This window comes from Anas acuta, chromosome 1 (genome assembly GCF_963932015.1).
Source record: "Anas acuta chromosome 1, bAnaAcu1.1, whole genome shotgun sequence".
In the NCBI taxonomy this organism is placed as follows: domain Eukaryota; kingdom Metazoa; phylum Chordata; class Aves; order Anseriformes; family Anatidae; genus Anas; species Anas acuta.
The window spans coordinates 109,161,829-109,185,122 of NC_088979.1; the positions used below are offsets into that span (position 1 = coordinate 109,161,829).

The window sequence follows — 23,294 nt, forward strand, 5'->3', positions numbered from 1 at the left end:
TCACCTGAGGGAGGGAGTTGCAGGAAAGTGATGCAATTAGGACATGAGAGCATACACCCCAGCCGCACAGCACAGCACGTAAAAAGCATTTGTTGGTAGAGATTTCATGCCTGAGTCTGCACGCCCCCATGGGAAGTGAGGAGGAAGCAGCTCGTGTTCAGGGGGTGAGGGTGAAAAGAGTGTGTGTCTGCACATGTGAGACAGGGAAAGACCGTAGATGCTGGCACCCCCAGAAAGAAGCGTGGTGTGGATGCTGCGTGGGGACAGCACTCATCGAAATTCACTCCGAATGAACCCCAGGGGCTCTGTACACTGGATTAGATCAGTGTCGCACCCAGCTGGGTGTTGCAGCTGACCTCTGCATATTTCCCCAGCCTGACAGCTTCGATTTTGCAGTCCTGATGTATAGGATCTCTGGCTCAACGTTTTCAGCTTTCTGAATTTTAGGGTTTCAGAGCCAGCATGCCACAGCACCTCAGAAAGACAGCCAAGCCCAGCACTGCTTTTTGCTTAACGTTCTTGCTGGGTGAGGTGATTTCTTTTTTCCTTTCTCCCAGCCCCACTGTGGTTTGCATGCAGGTGCTGTTTCACGGAAGCCTGCATGTTTCAGGGCGCTTTTCAGGAAAAATTAAATAAATAAATAAATATAAATAAATATCAGGCCTGGGTTTGGTGCCAGGATTGCTGCTTTCATTGTGTGGTTATGATGCACTCGCCTGCCTATGCGCGTTTTGTAGCCAAGAGCATTGCTCCGCGCAGGCATGGGCACGTATGCAAGAGGGATGCAGCATGCACTGGGGGGGCACGGTGGGGAGAGGACGTGGGACAACTGGGTGGGGATGGTGGAGGGCGGCTGGTGGGAGATGTCCCGGGCTCGCCTTCCATGCCACAAAGCTGCAGGTACCTAGGAAGATGAAAATGGCTCTTCAGGCCTGTGCAAAGAAAAGCAAGGGAAAAATGGGGGGAGGAGGAGGAAAAAAAGCACAGAAAAAAAAAAATAAAAAAGCACAAAAAAAAAAAAAAAAAAAAAAAAGGAAAGGGAAGAGCCCAACAGCAGACACAGCTGTGCACAAAACAGTTGTTTCCAGGTGCCCTCTTCTGGCCTTTCTGGGGTTTCTCCTCGGATGCTGGCTGCCGTGGGGGCCCAGGCAGGGCAAGAGGGGTGGGTGCTGCCCTCGGGGCCCCCACCAGAAGCTTCTGGCCTGGTCCTGGCTGGTTTGGTACCACACCGTGGTGATTTGGGAGCTTCCACCCAACCCATGCTTTTGTTTCCCTTGGGGTTGTGCTCCAGCGCCAGCGAGCTCCAAGCAGAAGGCAGCTTCCTCCTTTCCATCCCCTTGCTCATGTCCATGCTCAGCAAATGGACAGAAGGAAAACCCCCTTTCCTACCTGGCCCTCTGCAGCCCCCATTGCCCCACCAGGAGCTCCATCCACCCACCACCCACTGAGCTGCTGGGGTTGCCACTCCTCGCTGGAGTAGTCAGCTGGGCCAGGAGTGCCTCATGCAGCAGAAGAGAGTAATGAAAATTAAGCCAGGAGTCCTTCAGAAGCCAATCACTTATGTCACTTAAGCAGGTGTAACCTGCAGGTTAATCTGCTTGCTTAAAGATAAATAAATAAGGAGCTGCTGGGGAAGGATAGAGAAGGACAGCACAAATGGGGGCCACCAGAGGCACACCTTCATAACCCTGTTTCCTTAGGGATACCTCAACCAGCCAAGATCACCCTCCCTGACACGTGCATAGGTGCCACAGATAACAAGATGAAGGATTTCAACCTAGACCAAGTATTTAAAATGCAGCTAAAAATCCCTGCATCATTAAAAAGAAAAGCCCACCGACGTTTCTCATTTGGGAGGCTGCTATTATTTCCCTGCCCAACCTGTGTTTGTGTCCCAGCTCTTACCCCAAAATGAGCAGCGTCAGATTTTTCATCATTCCCTCGCTGTGTGGGGAACAAGGCACTTAAAGGACGAGGCCAGGAGAGGCTGGGAAAAGATGAAAGATGAGCTGCAAGACCCTACTCCCACCTCTGCCCTTCCGCTGCCACTCAGCCTTGAATGCCTCCCAAATACCACTCCTTTCACAAGGCTTTTTCCTTCCTGAAGACAAGTCACCTCAGTGTACCCTGTGGGAAAGCCCAGGGCCTCCAGCAGGGACCTGTGCCTCCTCTTCTGTGAGTGGCAGAACAAGTCTGAGCAGCTACAAGAGGAGCCAAAACTTGAACCTACCTGTAGCTGGGATGCTGAACACAAAGCCATGACTGACATTGCGTTTTGAATATGAATCACAAAAATCAAGTGCCTAAGGGAAGCCTCTAGCTTTGACTGCCCAGGTTTCCTTGACCGCAACACAAGAACTAAATCAGATGGGAGACAGCTTTCATTCGATTTATGCATTGAGCTGGTCTCTTTTACAGACACAAAATGTACCTAATGGGGAGGAGGAACATCAGGGGCCAGCCCAGTTCGTAAGCTTGGACACATAAACCTAATAAAAAAATGTTTAGGAAACCTGGACCATTAGCAGCTTTTCTGCTGCTGCTTCTAGGGAAAAGCTCCTCAACACTCCTAGGCTCGCCAGTCAGGATGTAAAAAAAAAAAAAAAAAAAACAAAAAAAAAAAACACAGGGAGAAAAGGGCACAGGGGCCTGACCAGACCATGCTCCTGTTGTCCCACTAGATGACAGCACCGCCAAGCTGTTGTGCACCCCAGGCTCCCACCAGCAAGGAGCAGGATGCTGCAGGCACCCACTGCCTCTACCTCTTGTCTCTGGAGGTAACTGAACAACATGCTTGGCCCAAGGAGAAGGCTTTGTACAGGAGCTGTATGGTAGATCCATGCTGTACGCTGCCTTCCCTACCTAGAGGTGTGTGCCAGAACCTGGCTAATAGGTACCGTGCTTAAATAAGGCATCCCTAAACTGTTGTCATCATTGTATGGCCCACACATCCTCATCTCCCCCTGGTGAGACCAAGCAGCGATCCCTTCCCTGAGCGGCAATGGGCTAGCTGACCCTTAAGCACGGGTACAGATCTTGTGTCCCTTCTTCTTGCCATGTTGTTCACCACCTGAGGCCTTGGCCACCGCTGGCTGTGTCCAGCCAAAATCCCACATTGCATGCACAAAAGCTTCCACAGGAAATCATAGAAATTATCTAGGTTGGAAAAGATCTTCAAGATCACCAAGTCCAATCATCACCGTGACCTACCTAGGCTCGTCAATAAACCACATCCTTTAGTGCCACGTCCACACGTCTCTCAAGTACCTCCAGCAACAGGGACTCCACCGCTTCCTGGGCAGCCTGTTGAATGACTGACCACCCTCTCTGTGAAGAAACTCTTCCTGATGTCCCATCTCAACCTCCCCTGGTGCAACTTTAGACCATAAACATGTTTAAAGACCATGAACAAAATGAATAATTCTCATTTATTTCATCCCATGCAGCTACAGCAGGTTTTTATTTTGTTTTGAAATGGACACAGAACCTTCTTTCTATTCATGGGAGACGAAGAGCTTTTGGTTCTCACCTGACCAACCTAGGCCTTTTCACTGTGCTTCTGTACAACTTCTAATTAGGGCTTTGGAAGCACACATCCTTCAAAGCCTCCAGAGGGTTCTCACCACCTACCACGTGCATACTCACGTTGAATCAGTTGAGACAGCTGCTTTGGTGCCCGACAGCAGCAGAGCAGTTTTTCATCTCTAGATAAGAGATCAGGCCTGAATCTGCCTCAGGTGCTCTGTCACAGTTGTTACTCTTCTCCAGCACGTATGCTTTGAGATAAAGAGGCACGTCTTCCTCCAGTGCCACTGTGAAATGCCTCTCCTCCCTTGCCAACCTCCCCTTGCACCCGTGACTCTTTGGAGCTGCACTGTGGTGGTTTTCCCACAGCTGAGCCACTTTTCCTGAGGCAGTCTTGCCAGCATCAACAGAGATCTCCCTTCCTTCTCAACCACCACGGGCCAGTCCAGTGCCCTAGCCCAGCAGAAACATCAGCCCCACCAGGACCAAGTGGTTAATTACCAGCAGGGCTGGGAGCTGAGCAGCCCATTTCAGGGATGGGGAAGAGCTGGCACAAGGGAGCAGGGCACTTTCAGGGCTGGTAGATGGGGAAAGGACAAGCCCTCATGTCCCCAGCAGCAGCTTTTGGGAGCAATCAAGCAGCTGGCCTGACCCTAGCCATAGCCGCATCCACTGCAGGTGACATTTGATATTCAGAGAAGTGTACACCCAGCCTCTCCCCTTACCTTCAAACGTGTCCCAGCTATTCCTGTGGCACATGGACAACAAGGAAGAGGGGTGGGATAGGCAAGAACGCGCCTGATAAGCGCGTGTACTTTGGCAGCAATCACCTGGGACGTATTTGCTGTTCCCAGCAGTGTGAAATTAGGCTGCCTGTGTGCCGCCCAAACTTCTAGTTAAGATGAGAGGCATGATATAGAAAGAGAGTGGGGGCTCCTTTTATTTTCATTAATTTTTTGCTTGTTAAGCAGACTTTTCTTTTGTGGTCCTTGGATTCCCAGAAACTCCTCCAATATGCAGAATTTAATTTCCCAGTTCAAGGCCTCAAGTCTCCCTAAAAATCACTTTCTGTGCAGACACATTTCCTTCCTGACTGTGCTTTTTTTAAGCCTTGGTGCTGCTCAGTTCCTCTTTTGCAGAGGCTAGCTTTTGGCTAATCTTTTTTTTTTTTTTTTCTTTTTTGTACAGCTGAAACAAAAACAGAGTCTACAGATATGATAAGCTCAGCAAAAGGGTGTTGGAGGTTTTGCTGGTCGAGTCTTAGGTTTGAGTTACAGGCATTTCCCCTGCACTAGGAACCACATCCTCATTCTCTCACTTGCTCGCACTGGCCCTGGCTACTGAAATCACGGTGAAGCCAAGTAAAAGTGGAGATGTAGCTTGTGCAGTGCCTGCACCGTGCGAGCCCTGCAGCAGCCGCGGGTAGAGCCCCAAGGCAGGCAGCCATTCTCGGAGACACAGCTCCCTCAGGTGGCTTGCTTAGCAGCTGTAAAAGCTCCAGAAAAGTGGAAGCTGCATAGAGCAGAGAGCTACAGCGATGGCAGTAACAAACCAAGACCTCACAGGTGCTCCCTTCTCCGACAAGAAGAGAAATCAGGCCCATGTTCCCCCACAGGAGCACAAGCAGCAGCTTCTCAAGCCAACGACCTGCCCCTGCTCTCGCAGGGCAGCATCTGCCAGGAGAGCCACCAAGGCATGGGAAGAGCCCATCGTGAAAGCAAGTGAGGTGCACACTTTACAGAGGAAAAGCATGAGATCCCTTACATTGAAGAGACTCATTAGCAAAGCAGCACCCCTTTATTTCGTTCCCTTTCTTGATGGGAAAGCTCACCTTGCATTTAACAGAGGAAGAAGGGGTTGTCTGATTCGGGTTGCCAACCAGAGAGGTCCCAGGCTGTCCCACCAGGCATGACACATCAGCAGGAGGCTCGTCAAGGGCTCAGTTGTCCTAACACACCAGACTTACCGCCCGCTCTGCCTCACCAGGGCTCAGCTGGGGAGCTGTAAGCACGGAAGCGCAGTTTTAGGATGCCCACAGGCCGTTTGGTTTTGGTTTCCAAGCTGTTCATTTTACCCCACAGTCACCCCATGCTCGCTTACCTGCCCAAGTCACCGAGAAGGATTGGAAATGAAAGCAGGTATTTGTGTGGGAGGGCAGGCAGCAACCCCAAATGCCTTCCTTCTGTTATTATGTAGGCAGAGAAAGCGCATGGGAAACGCAGCCAATGAGCGCTGCTGGACGCAGAGCTCCTCTGTTGTGGGCTTATCTCTTCCTGTTATCTCAGCACCTGCATTTCAGAGGCACCGAGACAGAGACCATCTAACAATATCACCCAAAACAAAGGCACATGAAGCGCCATTGCGGTGTTGGGGCTGGTGCTGCTGACAGCCAAGAGGGCAGGCACCAAATGTCAACTCGAGGTGTTTTTCTGCCCTGGTTTCCGTCCTTTCCGTCCATGCACACACTCTTTGCCCACACCAATGAGTGTCGTGTGCTGGGGCAGGGTGAGCAGGACTTCTGCACCCCGGCCCCTGTGCGGTTGGGGCTCACTGTCCTGCCCTTGCTGCGAGCCCTGGAGAGTCAGTGTAAGCCATGCACACCTCGACACAGCAATGCCCGCCTTCTCCACACAGAGCCGTTCCTCTCCTCAATCCTTTCTGAGCCAGGGCTGTTTCCAGCAGCACTGGTGAAGGCTGAAAATAGCAAAGCAGCCTGGAGATGAGCTTCCCAGGGCAGGCAGGGTGAGTGGGATCCGTAGCCACTCGAGGGCCCTACAAGTCCTCTCCGCTCTCTCTTGTCTGGCATGAGGGGCACAGAGGTCAAGTGCAAGGTTTCAGTTTAAAGAGGAAAAATAAACCAGCCAGTGTGGGTGTTTTGTAGGAAGGGAGAGCTAGAACAGAAAGTAACACTTACTTCAGTAGTGCAGGCTCGGGGTAACTTCACGGAGGGTAACAGAAAGGCTGCCGGTCCTGATCACTGAGGATGGGGAAGTGGGAGGCAGCAACACATGGCCCCTGCCCCAGACCACAGCTCAGATGAGGTCTCTGCAGGGAAAGAGAAGCCCAAATCCTTGCTGGGAAGCCCCAGGGCAGCATGCCCATACTAATCCTGATACGAGGTAGCTCCTGGTGAGCCTGCTCCTCTCTCCACACAGCTCCCCTCTGTGCCTTCCCAATTCCAGCAGAAGATCAAGAGGGGCAGCAGCCAAAGCAACCAAAAGGGAGGCATTTGGGATGCTGACGCATTCCTGGCTTTCAGGGCAGACATGTCAGTGTGGCTTCCTTCTTGGCAGAAGATGCTCAGAGCCCAGCTATGGCTGATCAGTGACTGTGGCCCAACACAGCAAGGCGATTTCCCATCCTTGGAGAAAGTGGGAGAGGAGGCCACTTTGTTGGCATAGGGCCTCTTCCTGTGCCTGCATTCAATGAACTCACCTTTCTTCCCATAGAGTGAGATAGCATCACCCACCAGGGTTATTTCACAGATTTCCCAATTACTAGGAACTGATCTTACTCACAAGCCTGAAGTCAGACCTCTGGACATCATCACTCGTAATGCAGAACCAGCCCCTCGGTTCCTCTGGGTGAACGTCGGTCACTCTGGGAATCAGAAGGTGATAGCCCTGATGGCCCATGTGCTGCATGGTCAGCACCTGAGCTCTGCTCCAACATATCACCCACAGCACGCCCCATGCAGGACTGCAGTTTGAAAGACAAAATCAGCATTTCTTGAGCCTACTGCATGGTTTCAGCACAGCTGAGGCGATGATGCCCTGCCTGTAACAACAGAGAAGGGAGCTGATGGGCAAGACAGCCCCAGCTGGGGCTGATCTTAACTTAATTTTAGAAATTAAGTTAACTGGGTCCAGCTCTGCCTGTTCCAGGAGCAAGAGCCCTCTAGACTGATTAATGCCTGGCTGAGGTTAGAAGCAGGTCTTGTATGTTTCACCAGAATGCCCAAGTTTAGGCAGCAAGTGCTGCTGATGTCAAGTGGCCTAGGAATAGTACAGAAGACCCAAAAGAAAACCACTGCTTTTCGGGTGTCTACTCAGACCATACAACAGGTGAGAGCTGCCAGAGCACAGCATGATGACTGCCTGACTGCCCTGCTCCGATCATAGCATTGCACTTTTCCTCCCATTCCTTCAGTGCTAGGTCTTGCTGTCCATCACCAACCAAAGCTGCCTCCTGCATATGTTGCATCTCTCGAATGGGAGGACGAGCCAGCGTCCTTGTAGAGTGCAGCTCAGCACATCAACCCTCTTTTGTCCCATCCCGCACGGCAGGAATGGAGAGAAACACTTCATCTGATGTGACTCACTGATAGATTTGTCTATGAAAGAAGAACCAGGAACGGTTGCAGCAAGTATCATCAGAGCTGAGCACTTCCTGTTGTTTCTTAGGTCTTAAAGTTGGCTCATTTTCCAGAACTGAAACATCCTCTACAGCATAAAAAACCCCACTAAGGTTTGAATGCTCCATGACACACACACACAAATTGCTGACTTCTTGTAGGCATCAAGCAGAACTCAGGAACGTATAAATCCCCTGTACGTACAAATAATCTGTTGCAGCACATTGAAACAAACATATCACAAAAGCAAGGGTCACTACCAAAGAACAGGTGAGAGAAGCAAATATAAGCATTGCCCTGATGAGACTCCTGTCAGACTTAGTATTCTGCACTCATTTGCCTGCATCTTCCTGAAGGTGTCCACATTTTCATACAACTCCACCCAACATGGCTATATTCAGCTTTTTTAACTCAGCTTGGAGCCCCTTGCCAGAGGAGACCCCAGTGGGTTGAAATGTGCACCTCCCCAGTGCACCCATGCCTGCTACTGTGGGCATCTGCTGGCAGCCCTGCCCCCAGGAACAGGAACCAAAGGCAGATTTTGGGTGTGCTCAGCCTTACAACACAGCTGAGACACCGAGGTTTCATGGTTCACAGCGTGGTCCCCAGTCTGGCCTCAAGGGTGGGGTTGGACCCAGTTTGCAACCAACAGCAGAAAAGCTTCTTCAGCTGAAGGGGAGAGCAAGGACCCGAAACCAACCCCAGGAGCGGCTGCTGCAGCCAGGAGCAGGGCACAGATTGCAGCAACAGGGATCAGGCAGAGGGCATGTGCTGTCGAGGCACTTCATAGAGAGGTCAGTGGCAGGGCAGGAGAGTGGCTACAGCACTGCCACCATGCTGCAAGTGCGGCCAGCAGTCCCAGCCTGGCTGCTCGCTCTGGAGAGGGCACGAGGAAAGCTCTGGCCGCACCCGGCAGGCAGGCAGGCACAGTGGCTGTGCTCGCCCACGCTGACCTAATCCCACCAGCTGCAGGTACCCACATGATGACCAGTGCCTCCTGATGATCTCTGCAACACCTCCTGCATCCAAGTTTCTGTGGTTCAGCGACCAAAACGTTTTTCCTGTCTCCTCTGTAGCAAAGTGACATCCAGATACTGGAATTGCAGCACAGGTATGAACTGAAATACTCACCACCCACTCTTCTCTTTATTCATTCACTACAGGGACATAGCTTGTATTACAAAATTAGCCATGAAATGTTTACTGAATGCAACTTTAAATAAGTAGAAACCCTAAAACAAGCTGCAGAAAGCTAAAGCAAGAACAAGTGGCACTTCCAACACTGTGTCCATGACTGGAGTTCAAGCAAAGTGACTGAGCTCTGGATGAGGCAAATACCTCCTTCTCTTTGACAAGTTTCTTCTCTGCCCTTATGCCAGAAGATAAAAATAGTCACATTTCTGAGGAGAAACAAAGGATGGCTGTTTTCACTCCCATGATGCGCGCAGAATAACCAACCCTGAAAAACGTACGACATGTTCTACCTATTGCAACAGAATGCTGGCCAGATGGTTCATGCTCTGTGGCTCTGGTAGCTCTCCCTTTCTCCACCTATGCTGCAGGTTACACCAAATGGGCTCGTTTATCCATTCAGACATAGCTCTGAGGTATGTCCTCTCCCTGCTCCTTAGCTGTCCAACAGAGGCAGTTATGAACATTTCCAAGGACCAGAGGAGTGAGCAGCATTTGTCCATCACCTGGAGTGATGTAGGAGCAGTTATTGCAGTCTGGATACACACCTCTCCCTTTGAGAGATCTCTCAACAATTCTCTGCAAGCACCTGGTTATATACGTAGGGAGTATAGTTTCATTTTATTTGCCAGCAAGAAGTCACAGAAAACAGCTGAAGCAGTCCTTGTGGAAGCCATGCAGTATGTTCCCCTGGCCCTCAGCAGATGAGGGTACCTTGCAGGTTGTTGTCTAATCCATCCTCTGAAACCCCAAGTGTTGGCGATACTCTTCCAGAAATTTGTCTCCATGTTTGTCTGTCTGTTGGAAAAAAAAATCCAACCTAAATCTTTCTGCAATTTAAGCATGTGATTTCTTGTTCTAAATATGGTAGAGAAAGTAAAGGGTTTACTCCTTCCCTACTTTTCCCACATACATGCTTCAGGCTTCAGTGTTTTCTTCTCTGCTTTGGACAACACAATTCTTTCAACATCAGACAAGTGACTGATTATGTACAACTTATTTTTCTGTCCAGGAGATCATGCATTCGATGGTGAAACCAGAGGGCTGTCCTAATGCATGGCAGGAGAACAGAAAGCTACGAGACAGAACCATGTGAGATCCATAAGCCCGTGTTGTGTCCCTAGGGCTCTCGCTTCTTCTTGAGATAATCCATCCAAAAAGCAAGACTACAACAAGGTGCCGTAAAAACAAGTGAACCACAGAAAGACACAGGTGTCAAGGCTCAGTTGAATTAACATGGCTCCAGGGATGAGGCCCCTTCAATGTCCTCCACCGTGTCTCTCCATCTCCAGCTATTTGGTGTTCTCTCTAATTTTATGCAACAAAAGCTAGTGCTTCATAGCTGAGCATTAAACAAGCCTGGGCGCGAGGGTTCCCTGACAACTGCCAACTTCCTTCTTCTGGCGAGTCGTGGAGCAGAGAGAGCTCCATCCCTCCGAGGCCAGATGCTCAAGGTTTCTCTCTCGGTTGGTTTGGAGTCCGCGGCTGGGTCCGCGGCCTGGGCCACGGAGGCACGGCTTGCTGCTGCCCCTGGGGCTGTGGCAGAGGCCTCTGCTGCACGCGCACCTGCCGGGGGGTAGGGTTGGCCGGCGGACGAGGGAGCTCCCGCACGGCCATCTCAGTCTCCACCTTGCGAATCTGCATCGTCCTCTCCTCATCTGCAACGACAGGAGACCCCAGCAGTCAGGCACCTACTCAGGTCTGAGCAGAAGGCAATGCTGTTATTTAAGTCAGCGAGGGAGAAAAAAGCCAGATATTGGTCTTACCTGGAAGGCCGCTGTCACTCACAGATTGTCCTGCTGCTTCAGTGGAACAAACAAAATCACTGTCACCCATGCACCCCAGGCAAAGCTGAATGCTTTTCAGTTGCCCAGCTGAGATCAAGGTGCCTGGAGACATTTGAGGTAGCTCTGCCCCCTCTGTGCTGGTCACCTACCAAGGGACACCCGCAGCCTGAGCTACTCTGTCATCTTCTGAAGACAGACCACTGAATGGAAATTGAGATGCACTTACAGTACGCAACATAAAAGCACTCTGCCCTGCCACTGTCTGTGTGGGATTGCCATGAAGATTTCCAGGCACTTGGTAATTGCCAGAATTAATTTCCCAACATGTAGAAGAATTAAATACATGCCAGCTGATCATTAACTTGTCATTTCTGAAACGTCAGTCATCTTAGCTTAGGGACTGAGGGATTTACCTCTTGGGACACTGAAATGTCTTTAAACACACACCAAACTGTTTCAAAGAGGCTGGTCACCTTCTTATTTTAGTTCTCATTCTCCCAGACATTTTTTTTTTTTTTTTAAATCCAGACCCAAGAACTGAGGAGATGCTGTCACCGCACAGTTGAGGGAGTAATTTATCCCACTCAAACAAGAACAGCCATAATGTAAAATAACACTCTGATGGCTACGCTCACACTGGCATCGTGCTCACAGCCTATGCCGAGCCTTTTGAGATGACATCCTGTGGTTGCACTGCTGTGAGCTCTCCCAGAGAACAGGGAAAGCACCTGCCTGTCTTTTGTGACCAGGTGAAGTGAGAGGGCCATGGTGAGTTACAGCACTAATGTCATACCCTCGGCCACGGGAAAGGCCATTCTCAGACCTGCTGTCAGCCTGACCACAAGCACCTTTGAGGTATCAGCTGGAGTTTCTTGCAAACGTTGCCCTCTTCACCTTGACAAAGACTGCTGTGGTGTACAAAGGAGTCTTTTCTACCATTTTGTAGCCTGAGCACTGACTCACGCAGAGACTTGCTGCTATTGAAGACCACACAGGAAGCCTGACACAGTATGTGGGTGCAGGACTTGAAAACAAGCCTGCAACACCAAGGGGCTCCCCTGGCTGCTGGGTGACCTCCTCATAGCTTCAGCTTCCTCTTCTGGGTGGGCAAGCCAACTCTTCCTGAGTGGCAGCTCAGTATCCGCTGCCCACACAAAATAGGGACAGCACACAAGCTGTAATTCAAAGAAACCTCTCCATCAACACTGAGTCCATGCTGAGAGATGACTCCATCAGCATATTTCTTGTGGCCTTAAAGAAGCTTGAATTTTGGACAGATGAAGTCTCTGCCCACTCTGAAAGCATGGTGTCTTTAATAAAGTGCCCCATGTTGGGCCTCCAGTGTTGATAGGCCTCCAACAACATTGCTTTGTAGAGAGAACCGGCACCAGAAGATGCCTGAGGAAACTCATGGAAAAGCTGAGCCCTTCTTGCCCCTTCCCACTATGTACAGTCTTTCTAAATGTGACTGATGATTTCAAAGATCCTAATTTTACACTATATAAATTTACTGGGAAAAAAAATCTGCTGACGGAGTATCTAATTGTATGTTTAGCCCCATGGATGTTCATGACAGGTGGTCTGGGCTGAGATTTAGGGGAGCCATTCTCCTCCCACAGATAAACAGAAGTGTTTGAGACCAAAAGGCCTTTTGTTCCAAGCACATCCTGGGAAACCAAGACCGACAATAGCAGCTGATCTGCTGAGATTCACTGCATGTGAAAATTGGGCTCTTGCTCAAGCTATGGCAAACAGCACGCTCCTGCCCACGGGGGTGCAACCAGTAGGAAGCCTGAAGATTTTAGGTGCCTGGAGAGTAACGTAAAGCCTTTAAACACTTACCATCATCTTCAAGCCTTTCTGTTTTTTTCTTCCTGATGCAGAAAATAAGCAAAATCACAAAAGAGACAAACAATATTGCGCCTCCTGCTATGCTTATGATAAGATAGAAGTCCAGCTGGCCTAGTTAAGAGAAAGAAAGAGGATGTTAGAGAAAAAGAAATAACTTGCATAATGCCTACCTAGAATTCTGTATTTTTCTCCCATTGACTATAAAGGCAGCCCCAGTGGAAGAACCCACCCTTTACCCTTTCTCTGTACAGAGCAGAAAGTTACTGGTCCTCATTGTGAAGGACACAGTGTTGGAGAATGCTCTGGAAACTTTCTTTGCAGCAAATTGAAACCAGAGCACTCATGTGTCAGCTCCTCTTATTTAAATTAATACAAATAGTCTGCTCCTGCAAGGGACCCTTTTAAGGACAACAAGCATCCAGGCAGTGCTCAGTATCCAACAGAAATAAACTTTTTCTATGTACTTCCTACTGAGCTGGAAACACTGAGATCAGCTTGCTGCATAGCATTTTGGTACTTCTGCTTCAAGTTTTGGCTCTATGCAAATTAAAAGATAGTGAAGATGGAAAAAAAAATAACCAAATATCCTACAGCCTCAAAACAAGGGTTTGGTTTGATTGGTGAACAAAGATTTATGTGAGCCTTCCTTACTTTGGCCAAATAAGGTTTGTTGGAATTTTGCCTTCCTTTGCTACCTCCTGTTTGGGCTGCTCTCCTGGCATTTGGTGTTTGTGCCTCCGCACAAGCGCTACAGAGCTGAAGTACCCAACAGAAATGCACCTTCCTTTGCTCCCTGGGAGACAAAGCTCCGAAAGAGGAGGCACTACTGGTACCACCCATAACGTACACCAGACATGCACACAGAGGGCATGAGTCACAAGGCTGAAGTCAAGACATTTATCTACAGTATGAAGACCTGCACCAGCCTGGACTGTAATGGAGAGAAACAAGCACGCTCAGTGACTTAGTTCATCTCACCTGCTTCAGCTGCCAGTGTTGCACTGAGATGTGTTTTGCCTTTCCAAGGTCTGTTTATCCCAGTTGACTATAAGGCTGAGCCCAAGCAAACTGACAAAAAGCTATGCTTATATAAAGTTAGATGAGCTCAATCCCATCTGAAGTATGCCTTGTCCACCTTAACTCTCAAAACACTTTTACTGAGGCAGGGAGGGAAGGGTATAACTTCTTTTGCCTATCTAATCATTTTCAGCATGATTCTCTCCATTTAAAATACATTTCCCACAGTTCTCTTGCTGTGACTGTGTCTGAGGAAGGTGAAACTTCAAATGAGTAAGGAAATCCATGGTACATGTGAGCCATGCTTATCTGAGTCATGTGGCCCCAAAGCTCAGCTAACTTCTCCAAAACCTCCTTCCTGATTTTTTTGGCCAAGCAGGGAGCCCAATGAGCTTATTTTTCCCCTTGTGAGAGCACACAAGCACACCCACAGATAGCAGACAACCACCACCTTTGTAGGCATGGAGAGGAAAAAAAGAACATGCAACAAATTTTCCCACCGTGAAGATGTAAATCAAGAGCAAATCCCCTGAAGTCAATGCCATGGCTTCATATACATATGGAGAAGATCCCACGCCACATTTTCCAAAACAAGCTGTTAATTTATGTTGTAGTAGCTTGGGTAGTTTTATACTATCTTACTGAAATCACCTCTTTCACGGTAATCATTTGGGAAGTACCACTTGTTTTAAAGGAATAAAGAAGTATTAAAACGAGAGGAGTGATTTCTGCCTGTTGCAGACTGCTGCATGCAATAAAAACCCAGCGGTGGCTCTAGACTCATGATATTGGGTACAGGGAACCATTGATATTTCTGATACCTGGAACAATCCTGCAGATACATGCAACTACATCAAGCCCTCTAGGTCAAACCAACAGATTGTAGTAAAAATGGATTTTCTACCTGCGCACTTGACTTGTTTCTCGGTTGTTTTTTCGCTGACTTTATTCTTGACAGTACATTTGAACTTCCCAGAATGGGTTGTAGTAAATTCCATCTTTGTTAAATTACTTTTTTTTGTAATTTTATCATAAACCACTTCCATCGTAAATGTTTGGTTCTTAGTCGCCTGCTTCACTTCACATTTCACAGCTGTGGTTTTATTAATGCATTCAGCGTGGATGATTGGCTGAGGGACGGGCTCTGAAAAACAAGAGAGGGGACAGGCAGGTCTGACAAGGTTTCTCCTTTTGAAAATCTCCATTATTAAGCAGAACAATAAATTAGCCACCAACAAGCAGTGAGGGAGTAACACCAGCTAATGAGACCAGAGAAGAATAAAGAGCAAATTAAACCTCTACTGCAGAAGCAACACAGCAATGATAACCAAAATGCAGTATATTAGTCTACATGTGTTCTAGCACACTTCTGATTTTTTTGTCTCCTTCTATTCCCTTCTCACTACTCTATAAAGTGTTTCTTCCTTAAACAAGACATGATTATTTCAGCAAGAGCACCTACACTCTACCTTCTCCTGTACCCACTTTCACTGCAGCATTACCCACAATTTAAAACCTGAGTTTTATCCCCAGTTCCTCTTCAGAATAGTTCACATCGTAAGGGCACTTTAACTCCAGGTAGTTAACCATATACTGTGCAACCTGAAGGGATGCTAAAGCTTACTCGAGTGATTTGGGGGTGGAAGGGAGGAGCCATGGTTGTGGAGCTCTGCCAAGATCTGGAAGCCATCTGAGAGCGCTTCAGCAAAGCAGAGCTGCACCAATGTGGCTGGATGACTTCCAGGCCCAGCCTGGCTCACGGCCAGCTCAGCGAGTGTAGGGAAAGAAGGAAAAGGAGGTGAATGGGGGGGACTGGAAACAGCCCTCTGCAGCTCCTGCTTCAGTGTTTTGGTGCAAATTAAGTGAGCTCTGATCTGCCTGTACCCATCAGGAGAGATTTCCTCTAAGGCAGAACAAACAGCTGCTTACAGTGCTTTATGTATCACCAAAGGCACTCAGCTTGCATGACAGCCACAGCGTGAAAACCCATCAGAACAGAAATCACAAAACAAAACAGACCACTCTTAGCTCTCAACAAGGCTATATGACAGAGAGAACCAATATCTGTCTCTCCTTGTCCTGCAAGCAACTAGTTATGTTTCAGTTCCAGATTCTCTGTCACTGGTGACACTGATTGAAGCAGAAAAGCCTTGCAGGACTTTTGCTCAACCAGGGACAACTGGCAGGGGCATCAGATGGAAAAAGTTCAATTTCTACCTTTTAAACGAGGCAAACAACTACACACCAGGCTCATCTATAGCTGTAGGCAGTGTAAACTATGAAGAGCATAAATTTTAAAGCCATTAAGAGCTGCTCATAGCAAATGATGTCTAGTTTCACACTGAGAAGGAAAGGCAGCGTCCCTTTCCTCATTAAGCTCCTCTTCTGCAAGCTGTAAGTTATCTTTCAGCAGAATGTCCCGGTGTGAAACACCAGAGTCCAGGTTCTGGTGATGGAGTTGGGTGATAATGTCATCACCTAAACATATTTTTTTCTGTTATAGAACAGTTATTTTCCAACACTAATAACAAGGTATAAACTGGATGACAATTGACTCACCCAACACTTACTAGAGGATTTTACTTCCAAAACTGTGTACCAGAGGCAAGGCAAGCTTTCTGCTGCACAGTAGGTGAATTGATGCAGTACACAGCTAACTTGCAACTTATTGCCTTAACCCAAAATTAAACTCAGGTAACCCCAATGACAGCTCGGTGCCTTAAAGCATGAGTAAGTAGATTCAGGCCTCAACAACTTCCTGAACCTGCAGACAGTTTGCAATTATGGTTTTCGAGGTAGTGAGACACCCTCACTTCTCAGCAGTCTTTTTGTTAGTCATGGGGCCTTCAAACTACACAAGAAGGCTGCCATTCCAGCTGTCTTTGCTGCTGCTGCCTCGTGAAGGCATAATTTCAGTAGTGCCACTGATGCCCACACACTCGAGGTTGGCAAAGGTCAGCATGCTGGCTGAGGAAGAACAGAGCAAAAACAATCCACTTGCTAGGAAACAAAACAAAGCAAAACAACAACAACAACAAAAATAATCTTGCCTTATGGCTTAGCAGTCTGAAGAGGTGATAGCAGCCACTGAAGAGCAGAATACCCATCCCCATCTTTCCTATTCATCTCAGAAACCTTGGGCTGCTACCACTATCATCTCTCAGCACAAGATACAGCACGGAACTGGAGGCTGCCCTCATGCTTTGAACCCATGCAGATGAACTCCCTAGGTGTGGGCTTAAGGGTGCTTTTATTTGTTGCATTATGCTGTCTGAGGATGGGGATGCAGGAGTTGTCTCCCCTTGCAGATTCAAATCCTTGCCTATTGCGGTGCATCTCATGTTATGTGACTGCTGGAATTTCTTGTGTTTGAGGGGGAAAAAAAAAAAAAAAAAAAAAGAAATAAAATAGAAAAGAAAAAAGAAAAGAAAAAGAAAAAAGAAGAGTATGGGCTCCTATTGCCTATCTGCAGGCTTTTAGTGCTGCCTGGGCACATGGAGAGATCAGGTGGCTGACAAAGAGAGGAGCCAGAAAGCAACAAGGGACCAGAGGGAATCAACAGGAGTAATAGAGAGGAGCAAAGAGGGACATCTCACAGGAGCCCACCCTGAAACAGAAACGGGGCAATGAGCAGAAAAGGTTGTATGAGGGTGTGGGAACACCAAGTCTTTTTCATCTGTGGCTGGGAATGCTATGGGGAAAGTAAAAACTCACCCTGAACAATGAGTTCTGTTTTTTCTTCTGCCTTCAGTTTTCCATCTTCGTGGTAAACACGCACTGTATACATGCTGCTGTCCTCTTTCACCACATTCAGTATTTGTAGAGTCCCATTGGAGAGTACATCACACCTGCAGACTTTACTGTCTGTGTAATACTTAATTTTCTTATTTTTTATCTGAAGTAACCTCTGATCGTTTCTTGACCATGTTGCCTCATGCACAGTCTCAGTAGTCATGATGTTGAGAAAAGCTGACCCATTCACTGCCACGTAAATCTGTCTGGTGTTGGCACCTTTGAAGGGAAGCACAACAAGCCCATCAGCAAGTCTTGAACAGCCACTGCTGTCCTGTTCACCAGCCACAACGGTGACCCAAAAGGTTTTCATTTCTACTCTGAGTTCCCTAAGCCTCTCTGTTACTTACGTTTTCTTCCCCTGCTCCAAAATTCTTCTTGATCGTTCATTAGCTAAATGTCAGCACCCAGCTTAAACCTGAGACATGAGGCAGTAAAGGGTACAGTTCTCAAAAGCAGGCTATCTAATCTCAGGCTGATTTATTCAGAGTGATTTCAGATGCTGAGCTTCATGGCTGCCCATGGACTTAACCCTACCTGAAGATAAGGTCACTTCGTTGGGTTTAGCATTTGGCACAGGCTGACATTTAGAGTGCTTGTCACTGCAATCATTACTGCGGACAGCAAGAATGCAAACTGGAACATGGGATCACTTCAGCAGCAACAGTGACGGCAATAATAATAACAACAGTGGTCTAAAAGATGTGCCTGTGTCGATCAGTGAGTGCAACACACCGAACTGGAGGAAGACACGGGGCTGTTGGTTCCCGGTGCCCCCTCCTCGCCACTCTGCAGTGCATCCACCTGGTGTGCGTAGCACACCATCATGGTGCAGACAAGTAAGGGGGGAGAAAAACAGCTAACCTCAGCCTGCAAAATTATCAGGCCCTGGAGATACTGAGAGACAAGCAAAGGAAAAAAAAAAATCTCTTGACAGGTGCCCTTTGATCATAGATGCCCTCTGCAAAACAGGTGAGAGGAGGCTACATCACAAAGGTGCGGCCAGGACTGGGTAGCACTTTTCATGAAGACAATATTCAGAAAAAGCAAGGGCTGTCGAATGTTAAGCACGTTACTGCCTCTGGAGATCAAATACTCTTCCCGCTGTGCCTGGGTCTCATGTCCTCTACGCTCAAGGGTGCTCCACAGCCTCCGCAAGGCACAGCTCTGGTGAAGAGGGGCTTCTGATCACACATTTTGTCGGGAGGTCACTTCAATGCAGGCACTGCCTCCATCCCAAGTGTGGGTGGAAAATTTTTAGGAGATAAAAAAACACCAGAAGTGCTTACAAGTGTCGGATGGAGTATGCTAATGAATAACAACGTTAATTCAGAACTGCAACTTATTTCATTTGTCTTCTTCTATAGTCTGTATTCATTCCTTTTCAATTTATAGGATAAAGCAGAGGCAGGGTGGGATTTCTTTTCACATGACCAGGCAGAGCCAATTCTGCTCTAATTTTATAGATTTCAAGCACTTTTTCCCACAGGCAGGAAAACTGCATTTACGCATTTATTACAGTCCTTCACTGTAGCATATAATTTTTTATTCCTTGTATCTAGTACAATGATAAACTCTATGACAGAGGAGAAATTGTAATCTGGTTTCTGTGTCACAAAGCTAACAATGTTAGAGTTAACCAAAGAATTAAAATATTGTGCCTCTGCAACAAGGAAATTAATACTGAAGTGTTTCCTACAATTCACCCCAAGTCTAAAGAGAGGTTCTTCATTCACTATTGCTTTTTATTTTTTTTGAGGTATTTGATGTCTCTAATGAAATATTCTGAAATCAAGCTATCAAACAGACTTGGAAACAGCTTATTTCCACTTTGATGACACTACAGGTTCAAATTCAAATGTCTGAATTTCGATACTCATTTCTGCTCAGTCATGAACAGGTATTTAGAGTTAGTAATAGGATTTCTGTACATAACAGATACTAGCATTTATTTCTTTCTCTCCAGAAGTAAAGAAAAAAAATCTATGTTTTCAGGGAAAATTCAGCGGAATCTCTGAGGACTGACCACCTAGCCATATCTCTACGGAAATCACACCAACACTCAGACTTGCTGATGGAAAGTGGAGGCTTCCACATGTGTGATATTAAAACTTGTTCAGCTAAGGAAATATCAATTCTGCTAACGCTTTTTGTTTAGCTAAGGAAACATCAATTCTGCTATTGCCAACTGTAATGTTCTTCAAGGGGCAGAACTATCAGAACTGGCAGCAGAGAGCTCATTTGCAGTTGCAAGAAAGAGTTACAAATAAAAGCTCAAAATAGTAGCTTTAGAGAAGTAAGGAAGTCTTCTGTTTTACAGCTTCGTGTATATTTGAAACCAATTTTCCATTCAAGGGAAATATACTTCATTTCTGCTTGGGAAGATTCTTTTATACATCATGTACCAAAAATAAATTCCTTATTTATCTATTCATTTTGTTCTGAAGGGAAAAAAAATTTTAAACAATCTGCAGTGAAATGAACAGAAAAAAAAATAAAAAAAATCCGTGCCTGGTTGTGTTGTCTTCACCTCTTAAATCCTTCTCTAACCTACACGTTAACACCTTAAGTTTTTAGGTTAATGTTTTAAAAAATGAGAGCAGTATTATACAAAATATAAGCACATATTTGCTTACTGTGTCCACATAACAGGCTCCTTCAGCTCCACTGCTGACAAGGGGATCTATCACTTTTTCTGTTAATATTTATGGAAGAATATAATTTGCACTTTCAAAAAGATTTGTTCTTCTTTGATAAGAAAAGGTAATTACATGTGATAATGGTTCTGCACAATGCACCATGAACTAGATCTCTAATGTAGTACAAGCTACCTTGAGGGCAAAGAGAAAACTGCATGCTGACATTTCTCATTATACGTGTGTCAAATTAAAGCTCATTAACTTAAAACCAGAACTGTTTACAGCTTATTAATATAATTGAAATAGGAAACTCAGGTCCTACCCTCCTCACCATGGCTGAAAATTTAATCAAGTAATAATAGCAATAACCCAAATGTGCCCAAACACCTCACCCACTAAGAAAGTGGAACTAGTTTCTTATCAGTAACATCCCACCAAGTTGCAAATAGTTTAAAATGCAACTTTAACAACACCAGCCTGAGAAAGCAAAAACTTAATGAAGGCTTACCTTTTACATTGGGAAACCAAAGCAGCAAGCACTTGACTAGGAAAATCCTCCTGAAGTTCATTTTCAGGGTCCAAAAAGGTGGTGCTGCCTTGTCTAATGATAGCTCCTGGCAGGTGAAAGGATGGTCTGCTATAAGCAAGCGGTCGTGGGCTGTGCCTGCACAGCCCTCGTGCCCTCCTCCCCCTCTCACTCTAGCACTTCTCGTTTCTCACACAGGCACAGAAAGCACGGACAGAAATACTCTCTGACGGGCTGCTTTGTATCAGGATGGGGCAATCTGCAATGACAAGGAAAACGTACACCAACGTGCATGCCCCCAAGGTCTGCCTAGCCAGCTGGAGGGCCAGCCGGTGCCCTTGTCCTCTTCCATATTCATGTGAAGAGTTCAGCTCCAGCATCCACACCACGTGCCACCTTCCCTTCTGGGACAGATATATCTTTTTTGGGGAGGGAGTGATGGGGACCCTTCCACTCCCCTGCGACCCATCAGCAGAGAGGGGACAGCAAGTCCAGGTCCCCTAGTGGGGAGCAGGATCTGACAGCTCTTGGGCAACATGTAGAAAGGAGATGCACTTCCCTGGGAAAGCATCAGAGCAGTTTCACATCAGCATCTGATCGACAAGGGGCTGGCCAGTGCGACACATGGATGTCCTGCCAGCATAGCCATCCGTCTGAGCAAGCTGCAGAAGAGGGATGAGCTTGGAAGGGGATGAGAACACTGCCTTGGTCTAGCCAGAAACCAGCCCCACAGCTGGTTGGTGTTGGAAAGACTGTGAGGAAAGAAGATGGGAGGAGGGATTGGAGTTAGGTCCAAAAACACATGAGAAGCTAATAAAATCTTTATTCCTGTTTCCAACATGAAACAGATGGGGTGCGGATGATTTTGAATTATCATCCTCAGCAATCCCTTTGCAACAGCAGCCACTGAAATCTATCAGCTTTTTTATCGCAGATGTAAGCCAAGAAAGAAGACAAGAAAGACAATGTAAGACAAGAAAGAAAAGCTACGGCACAAGAGATGTACAACATTAGATAAATCTTTCTCATTAATTCATGTTATTCTGCTTTCCTGAAGTTATAGGAAGATCTTCTAAAACCCCTCACCTTCTCCAGCTTTATCACCTTTCTCATCTTTAGCAAGCACCTCTATTTGCACAAAAGGAAAAAAAGTTACCTGAGGAAAAATGCACAAAGGCCACAGACAAGGCCACACATTACTGATTTCCACATCACGGAAAACCTAGCTTTTCTTTGTTTTTTGTCGTTTCCTTATAAAGAACACGCAACAAAGGCACATGCAAAAGGAGAGAAAAAGCAACAGCAGCAAGATGACATTTTTGTGCCTGACTTCTATGTTCAGTGGAAGAAAAACAGGCTGAGGCATGGAAAATGCCCTGGCATCTTCCCAGCAAGCAATCCGTGTTGGCAGTGCCAGCCCCACTGGGCTGCAGGGACCTCTCTTCCCAGCCACAGGGAGCTTTTGTCATTGGGCCCATCAAGCAGGGCAAAAGGTGGCCCTGCCACGTTGAAACCAATGTCCACATTCTGCTCAACGTTGTCTGTTTTTTTTTTTTACTCAAAGCAGCATCCCTTGACGTCAACTTCTGCTTCCAGCAGGCCCCAGCTCTTTGTCAGCATGTTCATACCACCAACACTGGGGCAGGGACTGTCCCTTTGCTCTGGGCACAGAGAGAGCCAGCACGGTGCTGTCCTGCTCGCTGGATAACACCTGCTGTGAAGCTGTGACAAGAACTAAGACTGGCATGACTAAGTGGAAAGATGTCAGTGTGTAAAAGCGAGAGAGAAGAGAGGTAAAGCTCCAACAGCAGAATGGGGCTTAAATGATGTCCTGTACTCCTAATGATGGCCACTACTTCCAGATAATCAAGTTTCTGTCACACCCAGCGCCCACACCCTTGTAAAGTTACAGCCCAAATGACTCAGTGTGGTGGCCCCTATGTCCCAACAGCCTGGTTACAGCCATCAAACTTTTCCCTGGTAGAGCAACAGGCAGAAGGCAGCAAGAAACCACTCCTCAAAGAGAAAATGAGCTTGCTGTGTCCAATGAAGAGAAACTCAAGAGAGGTGGCTGTGACTTGATAGTCTTTGTCCCCTGTACACTGTGCATCACAGAAGTGACACCAGGCCTGAGCATTTGTGAGTAGGTCGGGGTGTGTGCACAAAACCAACTTGCTCAGAGATTTTGTACAAGAAAGTCTCCTTCCCCTTCCATAAGGCCTCAGGACAGGCTCAGCCACGTGGTCTTCCTACGCTATAGGACTACATATCAAAGCTCCTACATAAAAGCTCTGGGCACCATGTCACAGCCAGGAAAGCAAAAGGGTCCACCACCCACATGCCAGGATCTCACGGGGACCCCATGCTAAGTGGTCATGGCTCACCCCACTGAGCAGCCCCTTTTTTAGCCAGCATCGAACACCTCCTGTACCAGCTGCTGCTCACAGCTGCGTGCTGCCACAGCCCAAACACCACCCCAAGACGTGATGAGCCTACTAGGCATGGAGATAACCATGGCCCCACAGTCTTCCGCTTGCTGCAGAAACCCTCTCTCCTACTCGATACACAGGAAGTACCATTGCCGGGCTAAACACAAGCCGGATAGAAAAACA

General features: G+C 47.3%; 2 protein-coding genes across 4 annotated transcripts in view; both read right to left on the minus strand.

Annotated features, from left to right (window-relative positions):
• PTGFRN (prostaglandin F2 receptor inhibitor) overlaps positions 1-5,773 on the minus strand; it is a 102,156-nt gene extending 96,383 nt beyond the window's left edge. The window contains exons 1-2 of one of the 2 annotated variants that reach the window (XM_068691996.1): positions 5,626-5,773; positions 5,357-5,526 (exon numbers count right to left, since the gene is read on the minus strand). In XM_068691996.1, the coding sequence (XP_068548097.1) occupies positions 5,357-5,442 (86 nt within the window). In that variant the 5' untranslated portion in view covers positions 5,443-5,526; positions 5,626-5,773. Of the gene's footprint in view, positions 1-5,356; positions 5,527-5,625 lie in introns of those variants that run through there. The other variant, XM_068692009.1, reaches the window with a different exon arrangement.
• Positions 5,774-9,003: 3,230 nt separating this feature from the next.
• Positions 9,004-21,133, minus strand: CD2 (CD2 molecule). 2 transcript variants are annotated; one of them, XM_068692065.1, is made up of 6 exons: positions 20,665-21,133; positions 17,440-17,736; positions 14,630-14,869; positions 12,700-12,819; positions 10,837-10,872; positions 9,004-10,728 (listed from the first exon to the last, which is right to left on the minus strand). In XM_068692065.1, exons 1-6 carry the CDS (start codon positions 20,723-20,725, stop codon positions 10,520-10,522), a joined length of 963 nt encoding a protein of 320 aa, XP_068548166.1. In that variant the 5' UTR covers positions 20,726-21,133; the 3' UTR covers positions 9,004-10,519. The 2 variants fall into 2 exon arrangements, with proteins under 2 accessions (XP_068548166.1, XP_068548176.1); XM_068692075.1 differs by lacking the exon at positions 10,837-10,872 and having other exon boundaries at positions 20,665-21,106.
• Between the last annotated feature and the right edge of the window lie 2,161 nt (positions 21,134-23,294).

Coding starts and splice junctions, on each gene's coding strand:
- CD2 (XM_068692065.1), bottom strand. CDS start 20,725: ATGAACTTCAGGAGGATTTTCCTAGTCAAGTGCTTGCTGCTTTGGTTT. Junction 14,870..17,439: donor AACAGAACTCATTGTTCAGG/GTGAGTTTTTAC, acceptor CTTGTTTTTCAG/AGCCCGTCCCTCAGCCAATC. Junction 12,820..14,629: donor GAAACAAGTCAAGTGCGCAG/GTAGAAAATCCA, acceptor TCTCTTAACTAG/GCCAGCTGGACTTCTATCTT.